The sequence below is a fragment of the Myotis myotis genome, unplaced genomic scaffold (genome assembly GCF_014108235.1).
Source record: "Myotis myotis isolate mMyoMyo1 unplaced genomic scaffold, mMyoMyo1.p scaffold_m19_p_1, whole genome shotgun sequence".
Taxonomy (NCBI): Eukaryota; Metazoa; Chordata; class Mammalia; order Chiroptera; family Vespertilionidae; genus Myotis; species Myotis myotis.
In genome coordinates this window covers 77,728,263-77,753,391 of record NW_023416313.1, presented here as the reverse complement: position 1 = coordinate 77,753,391, position 25,129 = coordinate 77,728,263, and the positions used below count along the sequence as shown (strand labels likewise).

The window sequence follows — 25,129 nt, the reverse complement described above, 5'->3', positions numbered from 1 at the left end:
ATTACAGGTATGAGGTTACAATTATAATACTACTGAAATAGGTTGGGTTACTTTAAAGTTCCTGTTATATTTTAAAGAGAGGCAAATCAAAGGCAAAAATTTTCAGGAATTTATGCTTTACAGTTTCTATGTCAATTTATATTAATAAAACAAACATTAATTTCAGATAAAGAAAAAGCAAAAAACAAAAAAGAAAAATAAATAAATAAATGGGAGGGTGGGAAGACAGGCATACAATTAAAATATTACCTACATATAAACCAAAGAAATTCTGGTATGCTAAAAACAGAAAACTTCTTTTAGAAATAAAATTATTTTAAAACTCATTTGAAAAGCACACTAAAGCAGTCAAAATAAAAAGGTTTTCTTTGAAAACAAGAAATAATGACAAGAGCATTATGCAGCCAGATATTAAAGTACATTGTACAATTATATTGGTTAGTCCACAAATCAGTCAAAAACAATACAGACCCCACATATAAGAATTTAACATATCATAAAAGTTTAAATCAAAGTGGAAAAAATAAATGGTGCTGAGGGACAAATGACTCACCATTTTGATAAAATAAATTTCAATCTCTACTTCTCAAAGAACAGGATATTAAAATAGGTAATTTACATAGAAAATAGGTGAAAAAAAGGAAAGTGTAAAACTATTTAAAAGTATTACTATTTATATAACCTTGAGGTAGAAAAATTTTAAGCATACCCTTCCAAATCACAACAATGAAAGAAAGATCAACCTATATGACTACATGAAATTTAAAAGCTTTTGCACACACACACACACAAAATACAACAGTAATATAAAAGGCCAATCACAAACTGGAAAAGGTATTTTAAACATATTTTGAAAGAGTATAGTCTTTATAAAGAGCACTTTACAACAATAAGAAAAAACACAAAACCTCAACAGAAAAATATGCAAAAGCACAAGGCTAAGACAGTTCACTAAAAAATACAAAAACCACTGTAGCTGGTTTGGCTCAGTGGATAAAGCGTCGGCTTGCAGACTGAAGGGTCCCAGGTTTGATTCCGATCAAGGGCACATACGGGGGTTGTAGGCTCCATCCCCAGTAGGAGACATGCAGGAGGCAGCCAACCGATGATTCTCTCTCTTCATTGATGTTTCTCTCTCTCCCCCTCCCTTCCTCTCTGAAATAAATAAAAAACAATAACAACAATAATAATAAAAGAATACAAAAACCACCCTGGCTGGTGTAGCTCTACAGTTAGAGCGTCGGCCTGCACACCAAAGGGTCACGGGTTCGATTCCCAGTCAAGGGCACATTCCTGGGTTTTGGGTTCCCTCCCCAGCCATAGGCGAGAGTGCAAGAGGCAATCATTAGATGTGTCACACATTAGTGTTTCTCTCCCCCCCCTTCCACTCTCTCTGAAAAAGTAATGGGGAAAAAAAAAAACCCTCATGTGATGATTAATAAATAAAAAAAGAATATAAAAGCCAATAAACATCTAGAAATCATTTCACCTTCTAATAAATAGATTTTAAAAATCAATTATTTTGTCTTTTAGTACAATAAAATGACAAAAAATAAAATGAGAAATATCTGGGTTTTGGTAAAGGTACTGGAGAAGGGGCAGTCTCACAATCTAATGGTGATTAGCAATATAAAGGGAAACCCTTAAGAAATCATTCTGCCCTGGTCGGCTTGGCTCAGTGGATAGTGTCAGCCTGCAGACTGAAGGGTCCCAGGTTCGATTCCAGCCGAGGGCACATGCCTGGGTTGCGGGCTCGATCCCCAGTAGGGGGTGTGCGGGAGGCAGCTGATCAATGATTCTCTCTCATCATTGATGTTTCTATCTCTATTTCCTTCTCCCTTCCTCTCTGAAATCAATAAATATATTTCATAAAAAAAAAGAAATCATTCCATCATTCCCTTTATCCCCAAAATACTCTTCAAGAAGTATACAATGAGATTTATCACATAAACACACATACACTCTCTCACGCGCTCTCTCTCTCTCACGCGCGCGCGCGCACACACACACACACACACACACACACAAACTCTCATAGTATATCAGTTGAAAAACATGACTGGGGAGAAAATTTAAAAAAAAAATATATATATATATATATATATATATACACACACACACACACACACACACACACATGACCTGGCGGGTTATACATCAAAATATATTAACTATAATTCTAGATGGTGAATTCTGATTACATAAATTTTATTTCCTTTCTGCTTATGTTTTCTAATTTCAATAAGATAATTTTAGCCATAACCAGTTTGGCTCAGTGGATAGAGCGTCGGCCTGCGGACTGAAAGGTCCCAGGTTCGATTCCGGTCAAGGGCATGTACCTTGGTTGCGGGCACATCTCCAGTAGGGGGTGTGCAGGAGGCACCTGATCGATGTTCCTAACTATCTCTCTCCCTTCCTCTCTGTAAAAAAATCAATAAAATATATTAAAAAAATAATAATAATTTTATTACTTACATAAAAAATTTTGAGTTTACAATTCACCTCAAAACAATTTAGTTAACACTACATTATTTCAGAGAAAATTCAAATAAGAACTTTGCCTTAAATTACAGAATATGAAGTTTAAAAAAAGGGAAAGGGTGGCATGTCCTTTATTTTAAAGAACATAAATAGACTTTCCAGTCATCTCAGAAAAAGACAATATCAACAATTTAAAAAGATACTCAACTCCTCTAATTAAAAAATATTTTTTAAAAACTTTAAAAGCCAACAGATTAGAAAGACCCAGTTATCTACCAAAGCATCAAGAGAAAAATCTGTTATAAATGCTTACAATTTTGATATGTATTGTGTCATATCATATCATAATTTTCTTTCTTCAGAACCAATCACTAAGAAGTCACCTCAATTTCTCTCCATTTTTATTGCTTCCAGACGCCTCTAATGGAGCATATTACTCACCATACTGTAACCATTTAAAAAAATCCATTTCCACATACCTGGAATAATATTCTCTGTCAGGAGTTAGTTTCTAGTTTTAAATCAGATTCTGTCATAAATTTAAGTTAGAATTCTTTACCATTAGCCATAAGGAACTTGGGAATTAAGTCAACATTCCAGTCTCTTCCTCTCCCCATTGATGATGGTGGTGCTCCTGGTATTTTAAATCTTTTGTATAACTAAAACCAAAACAAAAATACCTATAATGTAACAAAACGTAATTCCCATTATACTATGCAACTGTTTTTTGATGACATGGTTTTGGAGTAATAACACCAGTATATGAGGCAAAGTATAACAAGAACATTTATTTTTATTTTTGATTTTAGAGACAGGAGGATTTAAGGGGAGGGAGAGAGAACATCAACATGAAAGAGAAACATGGATAGGTTGCCAGACAGGGGATCAAATCTTTGGTGTACAGGACGACACTCCAACCAACTGAGCCACACTGGCCAGAGCCGCACATTTCATTTTGAATCAGGTAAAACTATTAGTAAAGTTCTAATGTATACATAAACTAAGTATATTATTAAACTAATGAATGTTAACACAAGTACTGCAGAGGCAGTGTTTGTTTTATTAGCAGAAAAGCAAGAACACAAAACTATTTGTCAATGACACATTAATTAGTTCTGCAGATACACTCCTTATCTGTAGAAATCATTTAAACTCATTCCTTCCTGAATAGAAAGCCATCAAAAGGCTTAATTTTGCTTTTGTAGTTATGTAAGGAGTTAAAAATAAAATTTGGATTCTTCATATTAGAAAAGAGATTTAAAATTAGTCCAATTAATTTACAATTTGTGTGAGATAAGTAGAAACTCTAGATGAAAGCTTACAATTTAAAATTTGAGAGCATTCCACCTTACATATTGCTAAGGTGGAACAGAATAAGAAAGTAGGTACTTATATACTCTATAAAAATCCCTAAGTCCTTGCATATATTCACAGAAAAAGAAAACAGAACAGTGAGCTTGCTCATCTTACTGAAGATCAGCTAATAAATGTACTAGGCATGGAAAGACTGGTGCCAGCACATCACCCACCGATTATTCACAATGAAGAGCTCTGGTGGTAATCATCTTAACCAGGGTCAAACTTAGCACCATGAACAGTGGGGCAGCCAGATGTTATGTGCCTGTTGATGTGATGCAATGGGAAGTAGCTAACAATACTTTCTTATAAACTAGCCTGGACTTTGCAAAAGGAAACAGAAAAAGTGGAGAGACTTCAGTAGATGAAGAGAATAAGGAGAAACAACTCAAAGGCAGTGTTTAAGCTGGTTTAAAAACAACACTACTATACAACAATAACATTCTGAGGAATCCTGGGAAATTCAAATATGGTCTGGATATTATTAATTTTCTTAAATGTGGTAACAGTATTATATAGGAAAATATTATTATTAGCAAATGAATTCTGAAATAGGTCAAGTATCATTATGTCTATTACTTCCAATGGTTCAAAACCAGTAACACAAAAAGGCATGCTAATATAGCAAAATGTTAACTCAATCCAGATGGAGGTTTCTCATTCAGTAGTATTATTCCTTCTATTTCTTTGTATTCCTGAATATAGAAGAAAACTTTTTTATATAAATATTAAGTTTATTTTACGTCATTATTTAAGAAGTAATTGATGGTATCTATATTTCCTATTTTTTTTAAAAAAAAGTACAGCTCAAATCCATACATGTGGGTGCAGAACAAATATCACAAAGAGAAATAAATATATTTAGCAAAACACACTTTGGAAATGCTTCATATACCCATGTTATCAAAGAGTAGGGAACAGGGCAGTATGGTAAAAGGAACTAAGCTTTGGAGTCATATAACCTAGGTGCGCAACCCATTTCTGTGATTTTAACCCCACTGAGACTATTTTGTCTGAAAAATGGGGATAAACAAAATCTCTGAGTAACTGGGAAAATAAATCAAACCATGAGGAAAGTACTGGCATTGTGTCTGGCACACATTAGGGCTTCATCAAAAGTTGAACTTCTATTAACTTTGAGAGATAACTGCTCCAGATGGCAACAAAGGGCACAATTTCAATTCTGCAAGCCCTAAACTAGAAGCTCCTGAAAATTATGATGCTAAAGATAATCTAATAAGAAATTAAAACTGCCAGTTTCACTTAATGCCCTTGATGAAGCATTACAAATTACCTCTAAGGAGTAAAGTTGAGATTCACAAGTAAAAGATTTAGCCCTAGCTGGGTTGGCTCAGTGGGTAGAGTGTCAGACTGCAGATTGAAGGGTCCCAGGTTTGATTCTGGTCAAGAACACATGCTGGATTGTGGGCTCGATCCCCCAGTGGAGGGTGTGCAGGAGGCAGCCGATCAATGATTCTCTCTCATCATTGATGTTTCTATCTCTCTCTCCCTCTCCCTTCCTCTCTGAAATCAATTAAAAAAAATAAAAAGTAGAAGATTCAAAGTATAAAAGGCATATTAATTTATTATAATACTTACATCTTCCAGAGGTGTTATAGATGCACTTTCTCCTCCATAATATGGGTTTCTATCCATGTGAAGAACTTTCTTTCCATTCACTGACATTATACCTGACAGGATACATTCCTACAGGGAAAGCATAGTATCTTCAAAAGAAGAAAAGTGCTATAGCATGTTTCAAACAGATACATTTTCTTCAAGCCTCTCATGAAACGTTTTAGTAACTAACACCCAGGTATGTGCAATATATGATGTACTTTAAGGATAAAGCCCTAAAGGAGGGTTCAAAGTGTAATCTGTAGACCCCTGTGGGTCCCAAAGTTAAAACTATTTTCATAACCAGAGGCATGGAAACATGGAACAGACTGACAAATCTCAGAGGGAAGGGGAAAGGGGAGTGGGGAGAGATTAACTAAAGATCTTATATGCATATTAGAGGTCTGATGCACAAAATTCGTGCACTGGCAGGGCTGCGGGTGTCCCCTCAGCCGGCAAGCGGACATCCCATTCACAGCTCACAGTCCGGGACCCCTCGCTTCTTACCGCCCACCTGCTTGCTGCCCCTGACCACTGGGCTCACTGCTCCTAGCACTGCCATGGAGGCGGGAGAGGCTTCCGCCACCACCACTGCGCTTGCCAGCTATGAGCCCAGCTTCTGGCTGAACAGTACTCCCCCTGTGGGAGCACACTGATCACCAGGGGCAGCTCCTGCATTGAGCGTCTGCCCTCTTGTGGTCAGTGCGCATCATAGCAACCTGTTGTTCTGTTCATTCCACCATAACAGTTGCTTAGGCTTTTATTATATAGACTAGAGGCCCGGTGCACAAAAATTTGTGCACTCGGGGGAGAGGGAGGGGTCCCTCAGCCAGGCCTGTGCCCTCTCACAGTCTGGGACCCCTCGGGAGATAACGACCTGCTGGCTTAGGCCTGCTCCCGGGTGGCAGAGGGCAGGCCTAATCCCTAGGTGCAGCCCCGGGTCAGGCTCAGAGCAGGGCCGATTGGGGAATTGGGGCGCCGCCCCGTCATGCACAGAGCAGGGCGGATTGGGAGGTTGTGATGCCACCCTCAGTCACGATCAGGGTAGGGCCGATTGGGGGGTTGGGACATCGCCCCCTGTCACACTCAAGGCAGGGTCGATGGGGAGGTTGAGACACCACCCCCTGTCACGCACAGAGGAGGGCCAATCAGGGGGTTGGGGCGCTGCCCCCTGTCACCCACAGAGCAGGGCCCATCAGGAGGTTGGGGAGCTCCCCCCTGTCACACACAGAGCAGGGCCCATCGGGGGTTGGGGCACCGCCCTCTATCACCCACAGAGCAGGGCCGATCAGGGGATTGGGGCGCCACCACTGTCACACTCAGGGCAGGGCCGATGGGGAAGTTATGACTCTACCCCATCACACACAGAGCAGGGCCCGTGGGGTGGGGGGGTTGGGGCACCGCCCTCTATCACCCACAGAGCAGGGCCAATCAGGGGGTTGGGGCACCGCCACTGTCACACTCAGGGCAGGGCCGATGGGGAGGTTATGGCTCTACACCATCACACACAGAGCAGGGCCCATGGGGTGGGGGGGTTGGGGCGCCACAACCTGTCACACACAGAGCCGCAGGGCGATCAGGAGGTTGGGGAGCTCCCCCCTATCAGGCACAGAGCAGGGCCGATCAGGGGGTTGGGGCGCCTTCCCCGTCACGAACAGAGCAGGGCAGATAGGGAGGTTGTGGCCCCGCCCCCTGTCACACACAGAGCCGCAGGGCCATCAGGGGGTTTGGGCGCTGCCCCCTGTCATGCTGATCCCAGTGCCGGGAGACCTCGCGGCTCCGCTGATCCCAGTGCTGGGAGGCATATTACCCTTTTACTATATAGACTAGAGGCCTGGTGCATGGGTGGGGGCTGGCTGGTTTGCCCTGAAGGGTGTCCCGAATCAGGGTGGGGGTCCCCACTGGGGCGCCTGGCCAGCCTGGGTGAGGGGATGATGGCTGTTTGCAGCTGGTCACACACCCTTCAGGGTGGGGGTCCACACTGCGGTGCCTGGCCAGTCTGGATGAGGGGCTGAGGGCTGTTTTCAGGCTGGCGGGTGATGGAAGCTCCCAACTGCTCCTTTTTTTCTTTTTTTTTTTTTTTTATTCTGAGCCAGCTTTAGCTCTGAGGCTCCAGCTCTTAGGCCTCCGCTCCTGAAAGCAGGTATCTGGTTTGTTTAGGTTCTACAATCGAAACTCTGTATCAACTCCAGGTCTGAGATCCCATCTAGCTGAAAGCTGGTTTCTGGGGTTTTGTTTAGCTTCTATTTTTGTAACTATGTTTCAAACTGTCAGCTCAGAGGCCAGCAAGGCAGGCAGGGAACGTTGCAGTCCTCCGTCACTGAAGCAAGCAAGTCTCATGTTAGTTTCAAGCTGCCTGGCTGCTGGCCGCCATCTTGGCTGGCAGTTAATTTGCATATCTCCCTGATTAGCCAATGGGAAGGGTAGCGGTCATACGTCAATTACCATGTTTCTCTTTTATTGATAGGACTAGAGGCCCGGTGCACAAAAATTTGTGCACTGGGGCGGGGGGGGTCCTCAATCCTGCCTGTGCCCTCTCACAGTCTGGGACTCCCTCGGGGATGTCCACCTGCTGGCTTAGGCCTGCTCCCCCTGGGGATTGGGCCCAAACTGGCTGTCAGACATCCCTCTGGCAGCCCAGGAGCCCTCGGGGGATGTCCACTTGCCAGCGGGAGCAGGCCTAAGCTGCAGTCGGACATCCTTAGTGCTGCTAAGGAGGCGGGAGAGGCTCCCACTACCAACACTGTACTGGCAGCCGTCAGGCTAGCTTGTGGCTGAGCAGAGCTCCCCCTGTGGGAGCGCACTGACCACCAGGGGGCAGCTCCTGCATTGAGCGTCTGCCCCCTGGTGATCAGTGTGTGTCATAGTGACCAGTCATTCCCAGTCGTTCTGCTGTTAGGGTCAGTTTGCATATTACCCTTTTATTATATAGGATAGAGGCCTGGTGCAAGGGTGGGGGCCAGCTGGTTTGCCCTGAAGGGTGTCCCAGATCAGGGTGGGGGTCCTGCTGGGGTGCCTGGCCAGCCTGGGTGAGGAACTGAAGGCTGTCTGCAGGCTGGTCAAGCCCCCCCGCCCCCAGTGGGAACCCTCACCCCATGGAGGTTTGGCCAGCCTGGATGAGGGGCTGATGGCTGTTTTCAGGCTGGCCACACCCCCTTTAGGGTGGGGGGTTCCCACTGGGGTGCCTGGCCAGTCTGGGTGAGGGGATGAAGTTGGCCAAGCTCCCCCCCCCCCCAGAGATGGAAGCTCCCAGCCTCTCCTTTTTTCTTTTTTTTTTATTCTGGGATTTATTTACCTTCTTTTTTTAAATATATTTTATTGATTTTTTACAGAGAGGAAGGGAGAGGAATAGAGAGTTAGAAACATCGATGAGAGAGAAACATCAATCAGCTGCCTCCTGCACACCCCCTACTGGGGATGTGCCCGCAACCAAGGTACATGCCCTTGACTGGAATCAAACCTGGGACCCTTGAGTCCACAGGCCAACGCTCTATCCACTGAGCCAAACCGGTTAGGGCTTACCTTCTATAATTGAAACTTTGTAGCCTTAAGAGGAGCTCAGAGCCAGCCAGGGCGGGCAGGAGGGAAACTTGGCTTCCTCCATCATTGGGGCAACCAAGCCTCCTGCTTGCTCCAGCTCCGTGGCTGCTGTCCGCTATCTTGGTTGGGTTAATTTGCATATAGTCGCTCTGACTGGCTGGTGGGCTGGCTTAAGGCATAGCAAAGGTGCGGTCAATTTGCATGTTTGTCTTTTATTAGTGTAGACTAGAGGCCTGTTGCATGAAGAGATTCGTCCAATAGGCCTTCCCTTCCGTTGGCTGCTGGCACCAGTTTTCCTCTGGCACCTGGGACCCAGGCCTTCGCTCTGGCTGGGCTCCAGCCAGACCCTGCCCCCAAAGCCGCCAGGCTTCGCGGCTTGAGGCCTCGCGGCTCTGCCCATCCCGGGGCCATGAGGCCTCGCGTCTCCGCTGATCCTGGAGCTGTGAGGCCTCCTGGCTCCGCTGATCCCGGGGCCGTGAGGCCTCACTGCTTGGCAGGCTTCAGGTACGTTTGGCTTCGCTCCACCGCTTGGAGCCTACTATGCAAATTAACCGCCATCTTTGTTGGCGGTTAATTTGCATATCGCCCTGATTAGCCAATGGGAAGTGTAGCAAAGGTATGGTCAATTACCCTTTTTGTCTTTTATTAGATAGGATATTCATTACCTATGGACACAGACCATAGGGTGGTGAAGGCCTGGGGTGGGGTGGGAACTGGGTGGAGAGGGGCACTGGGGAAATAAAGGAGGACATCTTTAATACTCTCAACAATAAAGGTTTAAAATAAATAAAAACTTGCAGATTAAAAAAAAATCAATATTTTCATGCCCGGCTGGCATGGCTCAGTGGCTGAACCTGTGAACCAGGAGGTCACAGTTCAATTCCCGGGCAGGGAACATGCCTGGGCTGTGGGCTCCATCCCCAGTGTGGGATGTGCTGAAGGTACCCAATCTCTGATTCTCTCTCTTCACCAACGTTTCTCTCTCACTCCCTTGCCCTTCCTCTCTGAAATCACTAAGAAATATATGTTTTTAAAACTATTTTCATAATAAAACTATTTTTCACTCTGTGGACATTAGCACTGATAGTATAAGATCACTATTGGATAAAATGAATTAGGGCAGTGGCTCTTAACTACGCTAGTCATTATATTCTGCACCACTAGTTACTCACAGTTTAAAATAGCAAGGCCAGTTTCACTTAATGTCCTTCATTAAAAATTACCTCTGTTACCCTAACCAGTTTGGCTCAGTGGATAGAGCGTCAGCCTGCGGACTCAAGGGTCCCAGATTCAATTCCGGTCAAGGGCATGTACCTTGGTTGCAGGTACGTCCCCAGTAGGGAGTGTGCAGGAGGCAGCTGATCGATGTTTCTCTCTCATCAATGTTTCTAACTCTCTATCCCTCTCCCTTCCTCTCTGTAAAAAAATCAATAAAATATATATTTTTTTTAAAAATTACCTCCGTTAAATGTACACATAAAGCCACTCTGGCTCAAGGAAAGCCTTTTGTATGATGAACTAGCTACTCTTTTCATGGACCATCATTTTTATTTGAAAGAACCATTGAACAACAAACTATGATTACTCAGACTTAGGTATCTGGTAGACATTTTCTCAAAATAACTGACAGTATTTGTTGCCAAAACCCAAAAGTCAAAATTTTTAATGAAAATTTGAATTCTGGAAAACTTACATCCCCCACCAGGGCATATGTCAGATCCCCAATACTTAAAAGAACTTTTCAAACAATATCAGCAATGACATCAACAAATATGAGTTTCTGGTATTGCATAATGAAATGAGTCAACAATTCAAGATCGGCATTACTCAGTAAACCAGTATTTTCCAAACAACCAATGAATAATGCTTAAAATCATGCTGGGGGAGGGGGAGAGATCAACCAAAGGACTTATATGCAAGCATATAGGCCTAACCAATGGACACAGACAACAGGGGGGTGAGGGCATGAGTGGGGAGGATGGGGGGTAATGTGGGGATAAGGACACATATGTAATAACTTAATTAAAAAAAAAACAGTAGCTATTACGATTAAAAAGGTCCTATTTTTCAAAAAAATTAAATAATAAAATAAAATAAATAATATTATGCTGGGGGAATAAGAGGAATTCAAAGTGCAAGATAGATTAATGGATTTTAATATGATAAAATACTAAATGTTCACTGGTGTGGTTTTAGTTATCTTGTTGCAATTTATGTTAAAAAAAACAAAACAAAACAAAAAAACCTGCCACTTGTGTTTTGGTGTGATTCATGATCTAATCTGAGAAGCTACAAAAACACTTCTCTCTTTTCCACCTACACATCGGTATGAGACCTGATTTTCTTCATTTACTTCAGCTAAGACAATATATCACAACAGACTGAACACCAAAGCAGATGGGAATTCAGCAATCTTTTGAGCCAGACATTAAAGAGATGTGCAGAAAATATACAAATGATATTCTCCTCATAAATTTATTTTGTTTTGGGAAATATAGTTATAACATAAAATGTTATACATGTTAACATCTAATGGATTTATCATTGTTATCTTTAAGTGAATTAATAAATATTTTTAAATTCTCAGTGATGATTTCTAATATGATAAATATTAATAGATAAAACCCTTATAAACAAAAGCTCTTCAAGGTCCTCAATTTTTAAGTGTCAACAGATCCTGAGATCAAAGAGTCTGAGAACTGGAGCCCTAAAGGAAGCATCCAGAATAACCATTAATAAATTGAAAAGTGCCCTAGCCAATTTGGCTCAGTGGATAGAGTGTCAGCCTGTGAACTGAAGGGTCCCAGGTTCGATTCCGGTCAAGGGCACATGCCCAGGTTGTGGGTTTGATCCCCAATAGGGGGCGTGCAGGAGGCAGCCAATCAATGATTCTCTCTTATCACTGATGTTTCTACCTCTCCTCTCCCTCTCCCTTCCTCTCTGAAATCAATAAAAATGTATTTTTTAAAATAAATAAATAGCCCTAACCGGATTGGCTCAGTGGATGGAGCATTGGCCTGCGGACTCAAGGGTCCCAGGTTCAATTCCGGTCAAGGGCATGTACCTTGGTTGCAGGTACATCCCCAGTAGGGGGTGTGCAGGAGGCAGCTGATCGATGTTTCTCTCTCATCGATGCTTCTAACTCTCTATCCCTCTCCCTTCCTCTCTGTAAAAAACCAATAAAATATATTTTAAAAATAAGTAAATAAATAAATTGAAAAGTGACAGAGGAGTATAAAAGACCACTCTCAGGAAAAAGGTAAACAAAGCATGGATATACTAAGACATACCAAAATCAAGGTTGGGGGAAAAAAACAAAAAAGAATACAATTAATGAGAAACACAGAGATGGGATATACACTCACAACTGTTATACCAAGGGGCTTTGGTGATCAGAGAGTTATTTTTTTAAAGAACAAAGAAAATTCCATGTACCTTTTTTTTTTTAAGTATATTTTATTGATTTTAGAGAGAAATGTAGAGGAAGAGACAGAAACATCAATGATGTGAGAGAATCACTGATTGGCTGCCTCCTGCACGCCCCCAACCGGGGATTGAGCCCGCAACCCAGGCATGTGCCCTTGGCCAGAATCAAACCTGGGACCCTTCAGTCTGCAGGCGGACGCTCTATTCATTGAGCCAAACCAGCCAGGGCTCCATGTACCTTTTAAAATTCTTAGTGCTTTTCAAACTTATCCAAATGGCCCTAGATAATAAAGAACAATCTCTGTTCCACCTACATAGAGGTCTGACTTTGAAACTGAATATTAAAAATTCACACAGCCCTAGCCGGTTTCACACTGTGAATAGAGCAGTGGTTCTCAACCTTCTGGCCCTTTAAATACAGTTCCTCATGTTGTGACCCAACCATAAAATTATTTTCGTTGCTACTTCATAACTGTAATGTTGCTACTGTTATGAATTGTAATGTAAGTATCCGATATGCAGGATGGTCTTAGGCGACCCCTGTGAAAGGGTCGTTCGACCGCCAAAGGGGTCGCGACCCACAGGCTGAGAACCGCTGGAATAAAGTATCAGCCCTCGGACTGAAGGGTCCTGGGTTTGATTTGCAAGCTCCAGGCCCTAGTCAGGGGCACGCAGGAGGCAATCAATCGATGTGTCTCTCTCACATCAGTTTTTCTCTCTGTCTCTCTCCTTCCTACTTTCTCTAAAAATCAATGGAAAAAATCCTCAAGTGAGGATTAAAAAAATAAAAAATTTTCACACGTATTTCAAATTTTCCTCCATATTATATCTATTCATTTTAGTATTTTTAAATGTTTTAAATCACTATAAGGTTCAAACTTTACTACAAGAGGTTAAATCATTTCTTCTTTAGATCAAGAAACAAAACATAAGAACCCTACAAGGCCACCATCATGCCCTATTCCAGGCATAACACCCTCCACTCCCAGCCACTCACATGACTTCCAAGAGCAAAGATTTGTTCTGCCTGTTTCTGAACTCAGAATCAATAGATTCATGTAGAATACCTATAATAATGAAAGCGTAATATGTTAATTAGGACAACCTTCCAGACAAAGCCAGGCTGCGAGGGAAGCCCCGGTCCTGGGTGCCTACCGGCAGCCAGAGGGAAGCCCAGGTCTCGGGTGCCAGAGGGAAGCCGGTGGCAGCAGCCAGGGAAAGGAAGGCCTACTCTTGCACGAATTTTGTGCATCGGGCCTCTAGTATTTATATATATATATATATACCTTTTATTCAACAGTATGTTTACACAACTGATCAATGCTTTGTGTGTCATCAAAATTTTTTTACAATCATCACTACAGAACAGAGTACATGAGCCAAGTACAGCCTGCAGGTCTTTTTGTGAATTAGATTTTACTGGTAAACACCCACACTCATTTGTTTAAATATTGTCTATGGCTGTTTTCACTGTAATGTGCCTGCAGTTGACTGTATGGCCTGCAAAACTTTAAAAATTTTCCATCTAGACCAGCCGTGGGCAAACTACGGCCCGCGGGCTGGATCCGGCCCGTTTGAAATAAATAAAACTAAAAAAAAAAAGACCGTACCCTTTTATGTAATGATGTTTACTTTGAATTTATATTAGTTCACACAAACACTCCATCCATGCTTTTGTTCCGGCCCTCCGGTCCAGTTTAAGAACCCATTGTGGCCCTCGAGTCAAAAAGTTTGCCCACCCCTGATCTAGACCTTTACAGGTTTGGCTAACCATGCAAGCAGTGGGTCTCGAAGTGTGCTTTCCAGTTGCTATCACCTGTGAACTTAGAAATGTAAATTATAAGCAGATTCTCAAACTTCAGTTTGCACACCCACACCACCTTGAAGGGCTGTTAAAATAGATTGCTAAATCCCATTCCCAGAGCTTCTGAGTCAGTAGGTCTGGGGATAGGGCTTGCGAATTTGCATTTCTCGCCAGTTCCCAAGAGCTACTAATGCTACTGATGCAGGACCAATTTCAAGAACCACTGCATTATTAAGGGAGTGCTGCTCGAATTTTATTAAACATAAGAATCACCTGGGGCTCATGTTAAACTGTAGATTTTGATTTTTTTTAATCCTGGGTGAGTGAAACCTAACCTGCAATTCTAGTAAGTTCTAAGAGGTGCTGCAGAAGCAGGTGATCCATGAACTACATTGCATAACAAAGCTGTAGATCAGTGGTTCTCAACCTTGGCTGTACATCAGAATCACCTGGGAATCTTTTTAAAATCCTGATTTCTGGGCCTCATCCTCTGGAAATTCTGTTCCTTTGTTACTAATATTGTGGCCCCACCCCATAACAAATTTATAATTTACTGACAATTACAGTATCCTCTTTTGATAAGTTCAAATTATTTGCCCATTTTTATTTATTATTGTGTTAATCCTCACCTGATTATATTTTTTCCATTAATCTCTAGAGAGAGAGTGGGAGGGAGGAAGAGGAGAGAAAGATAGAGAACATGGATGTGAGAGAGACACATAGACTAGTTGCCTCATGCACGCACCCCACCTGGGACCAAGAATCAAAGCTGCAACCCAGGTACATGCCCTTGATGAGAAATCGAATCTGAGACCCTTTGATTTTCAGGCCAGGGCTCTAACCACTGAGTCAAACCAGCCAGAACTATTTGCCCATTTTTTAAATGGGCTTTCTGGGCACTCTCCCTCTCAGGAGCAAACCCACATCTTTTGTCTTTCTTCCCTCTCAGATGTGCATCTCCTAAACTCTAAGTCGCCATGAGACTTACAACTAGGGGAGCAATGGGCAGAGTGGAAGCTCATACTGGTCTAAACCCCTGAACCTGTCTCCAAGGCCCTTTATCTCTAACTTTCCAGTGAGCCAAAGCATCCCCACCTAGGCTCATTTCTTCCCTATAAAATTTCTAGAGAGCCAAAGCAGCCCTGCCTAGGCTCTGTCCTGTTGCTTCTTCTATCCTAAGCCCTTCCTTGTTTCACTGTCCCAGCTTATTAAACGTCCTCTCAAAATCAAAAAGTAAATAAAATGGGCTTTCTGTCTTTTTCTTATCTTATCTAATAAAGAGGGAATATGTAAATTGACCATCAAGATGGCTGCTTCCACAGCAGAGACAGGGACTCTATAACACAAGATGGCTGTACCCACAGTGGAGGCCGAGTTCCCGTAATGAGCCTTAATGAGCAATCAGCAGAGACCTGAGGCTGCGCCCCCTGCCTGGTGGGGCTCGACAGGTGACCTCAAGCCATGGTCCCCTTCCCCCCCCCACCGGCACCAGGCCAAGGGACCTCAGGCCGCACCCCCTGCCCCAGGCTGGGGGGACCTCAGGCCACGCTCCCCACCCCAGCAGGGCTTGACAGGGGACCTGAGGCCACACCCCACACCCCGGTGCCAGGCTGGAGGACCTGAGGCTGCACCCCCCGCCATGTGGGGCTTCATGGGGGACCTCAGGCCATGCCCTCCACCCACAGGGCTTGATGGGGGAACTCAAGCCACGCTTCCCGCCCATGGGGCTTGACAGGGAACCTCAAGGCATGCCCCCCGCCCCAGCCTGGGAGACCTCAGGTCCACCCCCACCCCAGCGCCAGGGGACCTGAGGCCGTGCCCCCCGGCTCCAACGGGGCTTGACGGGGACATCAAGGCATGCCCCCAGCCCAAGGGACCTGAGGCTGCACTCCCTGCCCGGCAGGGCTTGATGGGGGACCTCAGGCCATGCCCCCTGGCCTGGGCCAGGGGACCTCAAGGTGGATCCCCGGGCTGGGGGACCTCAGGCCACACACCCCACTCCAGTGCCAGGCCAGGCGACATGAGGCCATGCCCCCCACCCGGCGAGGATTGCCCGGGGTGGGGCCGACCGGGTCTGGATCTAGCCCAATTGGGGGGGAGGGAGGGCCCCAGGTCTGGGTTCACGTGATTTCGAGGCTAATGTGAGAAGGCAGGGACTTGACTCTGCTTCCTGTGGTGCACCCCAGACTCTGACAGAAGGAAGATTTTCACATACATTTTACTAATTTCCTTTCATCTCTGACACTTCTATTATAGAGAAAGAGCAAATAGCAATATTAAAATATTTCCTCTAATTAATTTCCTTTTAATGTGCATGAATTTTGTGCACTGGGCCACTAGTTGCTATATAAAAGTTTATTATATATTCTGGATATATAAAGTCCTTTATTGGGTATATGTATTACAAATACCTTCTTCTACTCTGTGGCTTGCCTTTTACTTTGTTTGTTAATCCTTACTCAAGGACATTTTTTCCACTGATTTTTAGAGAAAAAAAGGGTGGGGTAGGGTAGGGAGAAACACTGATGTGAGAGAGACACATAGATTGGTTACCTGCTACATGTGCCTGCCCCGACCATGGCTGGGGATCCAGCCTGCAACTAAGACATGAGGCACGAGCCCTTGACTGGAATCAAACCTGTGACCCTTCAGTAGGCAGGCTGACACTCAAACCACTGAGCCATACCGGCTAGGTCTCGCTTTCTTAATGATGTCCTGATAAACATCCGAATGCATTTTACCTACAAAAACCAATCCTGATACTATCGAAAGTAATTCACTCCAAAAAATATCTAAAGCACTAACATATATGATGTAAAATTTATATGAAAGTAGAATAATATTTATCTCAAAAATAGGTTACGATATAAATGGAAGCCAAGTCACATTTCCAGCTGACAAAAGTAGACTTCAGGGTTCAACTTTTGGAAGCAAAATCACAGGAAGCAACTTTGAGTGTTGCAGAACTTCTATACATAACTTTTCACACTCCATTGCAAATAAGCATGACCCACTCACTAAACCATAGTTCCTCTAGCAAGCACTGAAGGCTGAGGCCTAACAAAGGGTCCAATCATATAAAGATTCAGCTAAGTCTGAAGAGCTGATACTAGCTACCTTTAAAGGCATCAGCTGGAGCTAATATGACAAAAGCTAATTAAAAACCTACAGGCCCACTAATTTTTCTAAACTCCTCTGAAAAAGAATGCTTTTACATTGCCAAAAGAATAAAATACATAATAGCACAAACGTGACACTTTAAAATTTTGCTTTAAAACATGAAGTTTCACTAATAAAAAGTATTCACCGATAAAAATTTGTTATATCTGGGCATAGAAAACACATTAGTGATCCTAAAATTTTACTATCTTCCAAAATTAACAACTGAAATTTAAAATCTACCATTACCTATCTGGTGAAAACATAATAACAAGCAAAGCATATTAAAGCCAGAGAAGCCCAGACGGTGTGGCTCAGGATTGAGCATCAACCAGGACGTCGTAGTTTGATTCCAGGTCAGGGCACATGCCTGAGTTGTGGACTTGATCGCTAGTAGGGGGCGTTCAGGAGGAAGCTGATCGATGATTCTCTCTCATCATTGATGTTTCTATCTCTCTCCCACTCCCTGCCTCTCTGAAATCAATCAATAAATATATATGTATGTGTGTGTGTATATATACGTGTGTGTATATGTGTGCATGTGTGTATGTATGTGTATATATATATATTTATACACACACACACACACACACACACACACACACACACATATGCCACCGCTGCTGAGCTCACCAGCTGTGAGCCGTGAGCCCAGCTTCTGGCTGAGCAGCGGTCCCCCTGTGGGAGCACACTGACCACCAGGGGGCAGCTCCAGTGTTGAGCATCTGCCCCCTGATGGTCAGTATGCAACATAGCGACTGGTCATTCTGCTGTTCGGTCACTTTGCATATTACCCTTTTATTATATAGTTCAATTTCAATTTTATTTTGTATTGGTTTCAGAGTAGTTTGGTGGTTAGTCAATCATATACTTTACACCAAGCATGTCAAACTTCCAGCCCACAGGCTGCATGTGGTCCACAACAAGTATTTTTGCAGCCCAGCCGGTCAAGGGCACATAACGGGTATGTAAGAAAAGTTTTGAAAATTGTGTAACTTAATTTTTACAATATCCTGTTATACATAATTATTAATAATGAACTACAATGTTCACTTATGACTGATTACTATTATTGTGTTGCATTCATTTCCTTTATGCACAGGCACACCATTTCTCTCCACTAATACTAGCAGTGACTATTTTAGCAGCCAACTGCCAGGTCATTAGTCTTGGACTGACTTGCTTGGTGTGCACAACAGGAAATATTTTGCTTTCGGAGAACAAGAAAAATAGGTTTATTTGCATTACGCTTATTAATTTGTGCAGTTATTCAGTGTCTGGTAAGTCAAAAAATATTAATTTTTATTAAAATGTTCTATTATTTTATGTTAACGATGACTCATTTATTTCAGCCCTTTGTATTCATTCAGCATGTCTCTATCGAAATAAACCTACATTTCTAGGAAAATTGAAGCTTTTGTTTTTTTACGGCCCAGGTAAACTTAAACCTTGTTTATTTGGCCCGTTGTTAGCCTTTGAGTTTGACATGCTTGCTTTACACAGTGTTCTCTTTGATATTTCTAGTACCCAATGGCACCATACATGGTTATCGCAGTATTATTGACTCTGTTCCTGCAGCTTTACTTTACATCCCTGTGACTTTTTTGTAACTATTAATTTGTACTCATTGGTTGATTCTTATATGTGCCCTGATTGGGGATCTAAACCGCAACCCCGGTGTAAGGGGAAGATATTCTAACCAACTGAGCTATCCAGCCAGGGCCCAGCTTCCTCTCTTGAAGAAGGTTTTCTGTATTACCCTGAATTCCTCATGTACACCTCTCTTCTGGCACTTAGTACTTTCTCATATTAACTCTTATAGTTAACCTCCTACATGAAAAGCTACTTACAGACAGGTGTGTTTACCTTATTACCCATAATGAATCACAACAGTCACAGGTAGTTTAAATAATTGAATTTGGGGAAGCCATTACTCCAGTGAGAGTCTTTAATAAGGTATAATGAATGAAAGGGAAACAGAGGTACAGGCATACCTTGTTTCATTGTCCTTCACAGATGTTGAAATTTTTACAAATTGAAGGCAAAAAGACCCTCCACTGGCAATATCTCTGAGGTATGCCTATACTGCAGATTATCATGTATGTGAACCAACATTTACCAAGTGATCCTTCAAACCAAATGTCACACTACTACTTCTATTTGCTAAAATATCTGATTTTACTTCTATTCTTTTGGGCCAGTATGCATAAGGCTGATTAAAAATAGAGACTACTTAGCTCAGCCAACGTTGCTCAGTGGTTAAGTATTAACCTATGAACCAGGAGGTCACAGTTCGATTCCCAGTCAGGGCACATGCCTGGGTTGCGGGCTTGATCCCCAGTGTGGGGTGTGCAGGAGGCAGCCAATCAATGATTCTCCCTCATCACTGATGGTTCTCTCTCTCCTTCTCCCTTCCTCTCTGAAATCAATAAAGATATATTTTTAAAAAATTAGAGACTACCTACAAGATATTTTTACCTTCCAAAAGTAAGACATATGGGACCAAGATCACAAATTCAATGGGTAAAGTCCTTTGCCTACTGAAGTCTAACACAGCAATGTCAAGGATTTTCAAGCAAATCTAAGATGCAATTTAAAAAGTTTTTTTAATTGATTTCCTCTTGGAAATCATAAAATTTTAACAGAGGAAGGGAGGAAATTATGTCTGAGATGTAAAACAATTTTTTAAAACATACAATGCTTTAAAATACAATCTGTTTCTACATGCCTAATTCAGAACATTACTTTGTATCAAAGAATAATCTGGATTAATATCACTAAAGTACAGTTTATATTCATAACTCCTTACTAGAATTACTATGTAGAACAAATATTTTGGTAGTACACTGTGGAGCTAGTTACCCTTATTTTATTTACTACTTTTAAGAAGATTCATGAATTTACTGCCAAGCCCAAAGTCAATCAGAAGTAGCAAATTAGGTAGTCAGAGGCTGTCTATACACCCTGAAATCAAAGAAAAGTAAAAGTCTCCATCCTAACAGCAAAGTTACCAAAGGGGAATATGAAAAGTAGACTGAAGAATTCACAAAGCTAAGCAGTCTCGGACTAACTGAGTAAGAAGGGCCAAGTTCCTCACTAGGTCTCCGTGGCTTCACCATGTTCTAGCATAACACAGTAATCAACCTCATGATGTGAAATCTTAGTGATCAAGTAAATTCTGTCCTTCAGTTTGTTAAAGAAGTTGTTATATCACTTGGAAGGCTTTTATCTAAAAGTTGTAGTTCTTTAAAGGTATAACCCTCTCAATTCCTTAGAAAATTCAATTACTACACAAAATATTCCAATTATCATAGACAGAGGATGAAAATTTTGCTCTAATTCATACCAAATACTCTTATACCTTCTTTATTAAAGTTACTATCAGTATTTGTGAATTAATATGACCTTATTTTCTAACAACCAATACAAAACAATGACAACACTAGGCAAGCAGAAAAACTCCAACACTTTCTTACACTTTATTTTAAAAGTATCAAGTTAAACGCACTAAAAATACTTCACATGCTGGCATCATGTAATATTTGGTACCCATTACTGAGACTGTTTTTAGGTTCTTAAATCTCAGGCACTAAATATTTATAAACCAAAACTTAAAAAAAGTAAATGGTATGTTCACTCCAAACACTCAAAGTTAATTTTAATTTGAGGGTTTTTAACTTTGGTGGTCTCTTAATTTCACATTAAGTAACCAAAGTCCTTGTATCAGTAAAAATAAGGGTAAAAGACTTACCAAAATTATCCCATCACTGCTGCTCCCATCAATGATGCTCAGAATTTATATAATTCTCAAAGAATATCTTATGAAACAATCTAGAAAGGTTTATAGGGATTATTATATTATCATAGCTATAGAATTACAGAAAACTGGTCTGATTTATAGTTAAGTATGTATCTACCACTCATCACAATCTAAATGAGTATCTAAAGTGTACTTATCTTAACTTGGTCATTGTGCAATAAGACTGCATCTTTGATACAAAGTAATGTTCTGAATTAGGCATGTAGAAACAGGCACGATGACAAATCTGCACTCATTTGTTCCCGTTCAAGTGACCTTTATCAAGAGCAAATCTGAAGACTAGCCATAACCATGGAAAAACTGTGGAACTACTTGGCTCTTACAATATGCTGCCAATGGGCAAGATCCATCATCACAAACTACTAAGCTTAGTTCAAACTCCCAAACAGGCACTTTAAAAAGCTTTAAAAAACCTGCAGTAGGTAGGCCTATTCATTTAAGGCAACTAACAATCTTCCAACTCACCACCAAAAGTGAATTTCAACCTAATATCTCACATTGACGAAATGACGAAACAGCTATGTAGGTAAGTAACCTCATCTATTTGGTACCATTTCATAGCCAGTCACAGGTATATTTCTGGACAGGTCAAACATAATGAAGCATTCAGAAATAAGTATTCAGCACTCACCACAAATCACTATAAACAGAAAAATGACAGGCCAGATATATGCCATTCTGGTTCCTAACAACCTCCTACTAAAAAATTAGCCAAATGAAAGTTCAAAGGTTTTTTTCTTATCTAGAGAAATCTAAAAGTGAATTAGAGGTGTTACCTGAAAAAAAAAAAAAAACATTAATTTGATCCTGAGAGATAACATATTTCAACAAATTTGAAGTGGTGGGTTACATTAAATTATTTGGAACTTTGAGGTCAGATTCTATAGAACATACTATATATACATCAGTGTTCATCTTATTAAGATGAAGTAGCCCAAAGTCAGAATTTCAAATTTAAAAAAAAAAAATTTTTTTTTTTAGTCCTCACCCAAGGATATATTTATTGATTTTGGAGGGAGAAAGGGAGAGAGGGAGAAATATCCATGTGAGAGAGAAGCATCAATTGGCTGCGGAGGGAGGACCGAACCCGAAACTTTTCTATGGGAGGACGCTCCAACCAAGCCACACCGGCCAGGGCCAAAATAAATTTTGATAATGAAAATGGTCCTCTCTTCCTCTTTTCAAATGGATTTCTTTTACAAGATGAATAATCTTCATTTTCTTATCAGAGAGAGAGAAGTACAAGATACAACTCACCTGCCTGCATTATTTGCAGAATACTATTAAAGGTTTCTAAGCAGGCAGGCACCCAGAAAAATAAATTTACCCTGGCCTTTGGAACAAGTGCTATTCACATTACTCTCGCATTCTCTATGTTATTGCTTTATCTTCTAACTTCCTACAGCGCGTAGTAGTGGAGAACTTGGCCTCTAGAAATTCACCACCAATCATTGCTCAGGGGAAAGCATAAAGAAGACAATGGAGGCATGGAACAGACGGAACAAAAGGAAAAGATGGCAAAGGTCAAGTGAGAAAGCATTTTCATTGACAAGTTTGGAGGAAACTCATTTCCAAGTCTACAGACGCTCAGGAAGTGGGACTGGAGGGTGGTTAAAAAATAATGGCTAATGCTCCTCATGTAGAGAGGGGGGAGAGGGAATAAGAAAACGAAGGTTCTCCAAAAATTGGGTGAACGGAACTCTAACAATCACAAAACAGTAACTATCCAAGGACCTGTCACAAAGCCTGGTGCCTGGCGTCGGCAGCTGAAGACGGACTAGCAGGGGCTGCAGGCCGAGTAGGAAATGCTACTGAGAGCGGCTTCCACCCCCCGCCTCCCCCCGCCCCGCCCGGAGCCTTTTCCGTCTCCACTCGGGAGAGGCCGTCCCCCCGTCAGGGAGGTGGGAAGGCACTCCCCCAAGCCCGGCTTTCTGGGGTCTCTTCCGTAGCAGAGTGAAACTCGTTTCCCACCCACTGCCATTCCGCGGTGACTGCTCATCGAATCACGAACTTGCGTGAGTTTTGCATCTTTCCTTCCACAGCGAGAGCCGACCCGCTCCGATCCACACGCGGCGGAACGTGCCCCTCGCACCCAGCCCGACGCCCTTTCCCGACTCCCCTCCAAAAACAGACACGGAAAGACGGCGAGAGGATCCACAAGGAAACCCGGAGGCGCAGGCCGGGGTTCCCGCGGCCCGGAAGAAGGGGCGCAGTGCGGGCCGGCCCCCAGTTCCCTTCCCCCGCGCCGGGCCTGCACGCCCTCCCTCCCCGTCTTCAGGGCGCCGCCGCCGCCCAGAACTCAGCACTCACCGTCAGGCCGGTGCCCAGCACGATCACATCGTACTCCTCATTCATGGCGGGGCAGGCGCGGACAGAAGCCCAGAGAACGGAGAAAGCGCCGGATACTGGGAGGGGCAGGGGTTATATGACCACCCCGAGGACGCGGGGCTAGCGCTCAGGCCGGCCTCGGGCCGAGGAGAAAGGGAAGTCGGGAGGAGAGGGAGAACAGAGCTGCAGAGGAGGGAAGCCAGCCGCCACCTCAGACGGGAAGAGAAGAGCAGGGCCGGGCCGGGAGGGGAGGGAGGGCGGAAAGGGGAGGGGCAGGCGGGCGGCGAGCCGGACCTCCGCTGCCGGGCGGGGCGCAGAGGAGGAGCACGGAGAGCCGCCCATCATACCCTTCTCACTCTCTCATTGGCCACTTCCTCATCGCCCGCCCAACATTTTTTCCTTTCCGAGTTCTCGCGGGATGAGGGTGGGACGTCCCTGGCTTGGATTCCGGTACCGCGCTCGGTCAGCTCCAACCGTGATTGGGAGCGGAGATGGTCACGCGCCGCCCTGGAGGGCTGGGGAGGAAGCGTGCTCGCCGCCGGAGAGTGGCTGACCTGTTCGTTACTCCCGCCGCCGTGTGGCAGCCGACGCCCCGAGGCACCATTGGACTTTGAGCCTGCGCCGGCCACGTGGGCCGGAACCAGGCGGCGGGGTCTGGGCAGGTGCGGGCGGCCGGCTCGGGTCAGGCCCGCCCCCCGGGAGGTTGCGTAAAGTGGCCTGACCCCCGCTGCGGCCGGCGGAGGCCCGCCCCGGATCTCTCCCTTGGCAGCGCCTGGGGTTGTCAAATGCGATTGTCATTTGCAACTTTTTTTTTTTCTAGCCTGCCTCTTTTCTAAAGGCGAGAGAACCTAACGTGTTTTAAGGAGTTCAGAAATCACTTTTTTTAATCTTTTTTCCCCCGGCCTGTGTAATTCTTGCTTGGTGTCGCCCACCCACGTGCGGCCTTAGGAAATTTAGAAGAAAAAAAACAACTTCCTTTTAAAAAATAACCTTAGTATGGCCCTAGCGGAGTAGGTAGCTCAGATGGTGCGTTGTTCCTATAGCCAAGGTTGCAGGTTCGATACCTGGTCAGGGCACATAGAAGAATCAACCCAGGAATGCATAAATAAGTGGGAAAACAAATCAACGGCCCCAGATGGTTTGGCTCAGTGCATAGAGCATTGGCCTGCGGACTGAAGGGTCCCGGGTTCCATTCCAGTTAAGGGCATAAGCCCAGGTTGCTGCGTGCAGGAGGCAGCCAATCAATGATTTTCATCACTGATGTTTCTATCTCTCTTTTCCTCTCTGAAATCAATAAAAATATTTTTAATTGATGTTTCCACCACCCTCTCTCAAGTCAATAAATTTTTAAAAAATTTTTTAATTAAAAATAATCCTTAGTACTAGTAAGCACCCAGTAATGAGCTGGTGTGTGCTCATAGACACCATGCAGGATGACCTGGAAAGAACTCAACTATGCGTGGCCTCTGAGCAGCAAGGAGAGGTTTCAGAGGTAAAGCAGTTAAAGAAATTCCCAAGAAGATGTGATGAAGTACTTCAAGATTTGAAGGAGCAGCTCTCCGGGATTTGTCTCGATCCATTGAAAGGATTAAGGAGTT

At 43.3% G+C, this 25,129-nt stretch overlaps 1 protein-coding gene across 2 annotated transcripts in view; it reads right to left on the bottom strand.

Moving 5' to 3' along the window:
* GDI2 (GDP dissociation inhibitor 2) overlaps nt 1-23,790 on the bottom strand; it is a 45,416-nt gene extending 21,626 nt beyond the window's left edge. The window contains exons 1-3 of one of the 2 annotated variants that reach the window (XM_036342207.1): nt 23,514-23,790; nt 5,437-5,544; nt 3,041-3,140 (exon numbers count right to left, since the gene is read on the bottom strand). In XM_036342207.1, the coding sequence (XP_036198100.1) occupies nt 3,041-3,140; nt 5,437-5,544; nt 23,514-23,558 (253 nt within the window). In that variant the 5' untranslated portion in view covers nt 23,559-23,790. Of the gene's footprint in view, nt 1-3,040; nt 3,141-5,436; nt 5,545-13,417; nt 13,437-23,513 lie in introns of those variants that run through there. The other variant, XM_036342208.1, reaches the window with a different exon arrangement.
* Nucleotides 23,791-25,129: the final 1,339 nt, after the last annotated feature.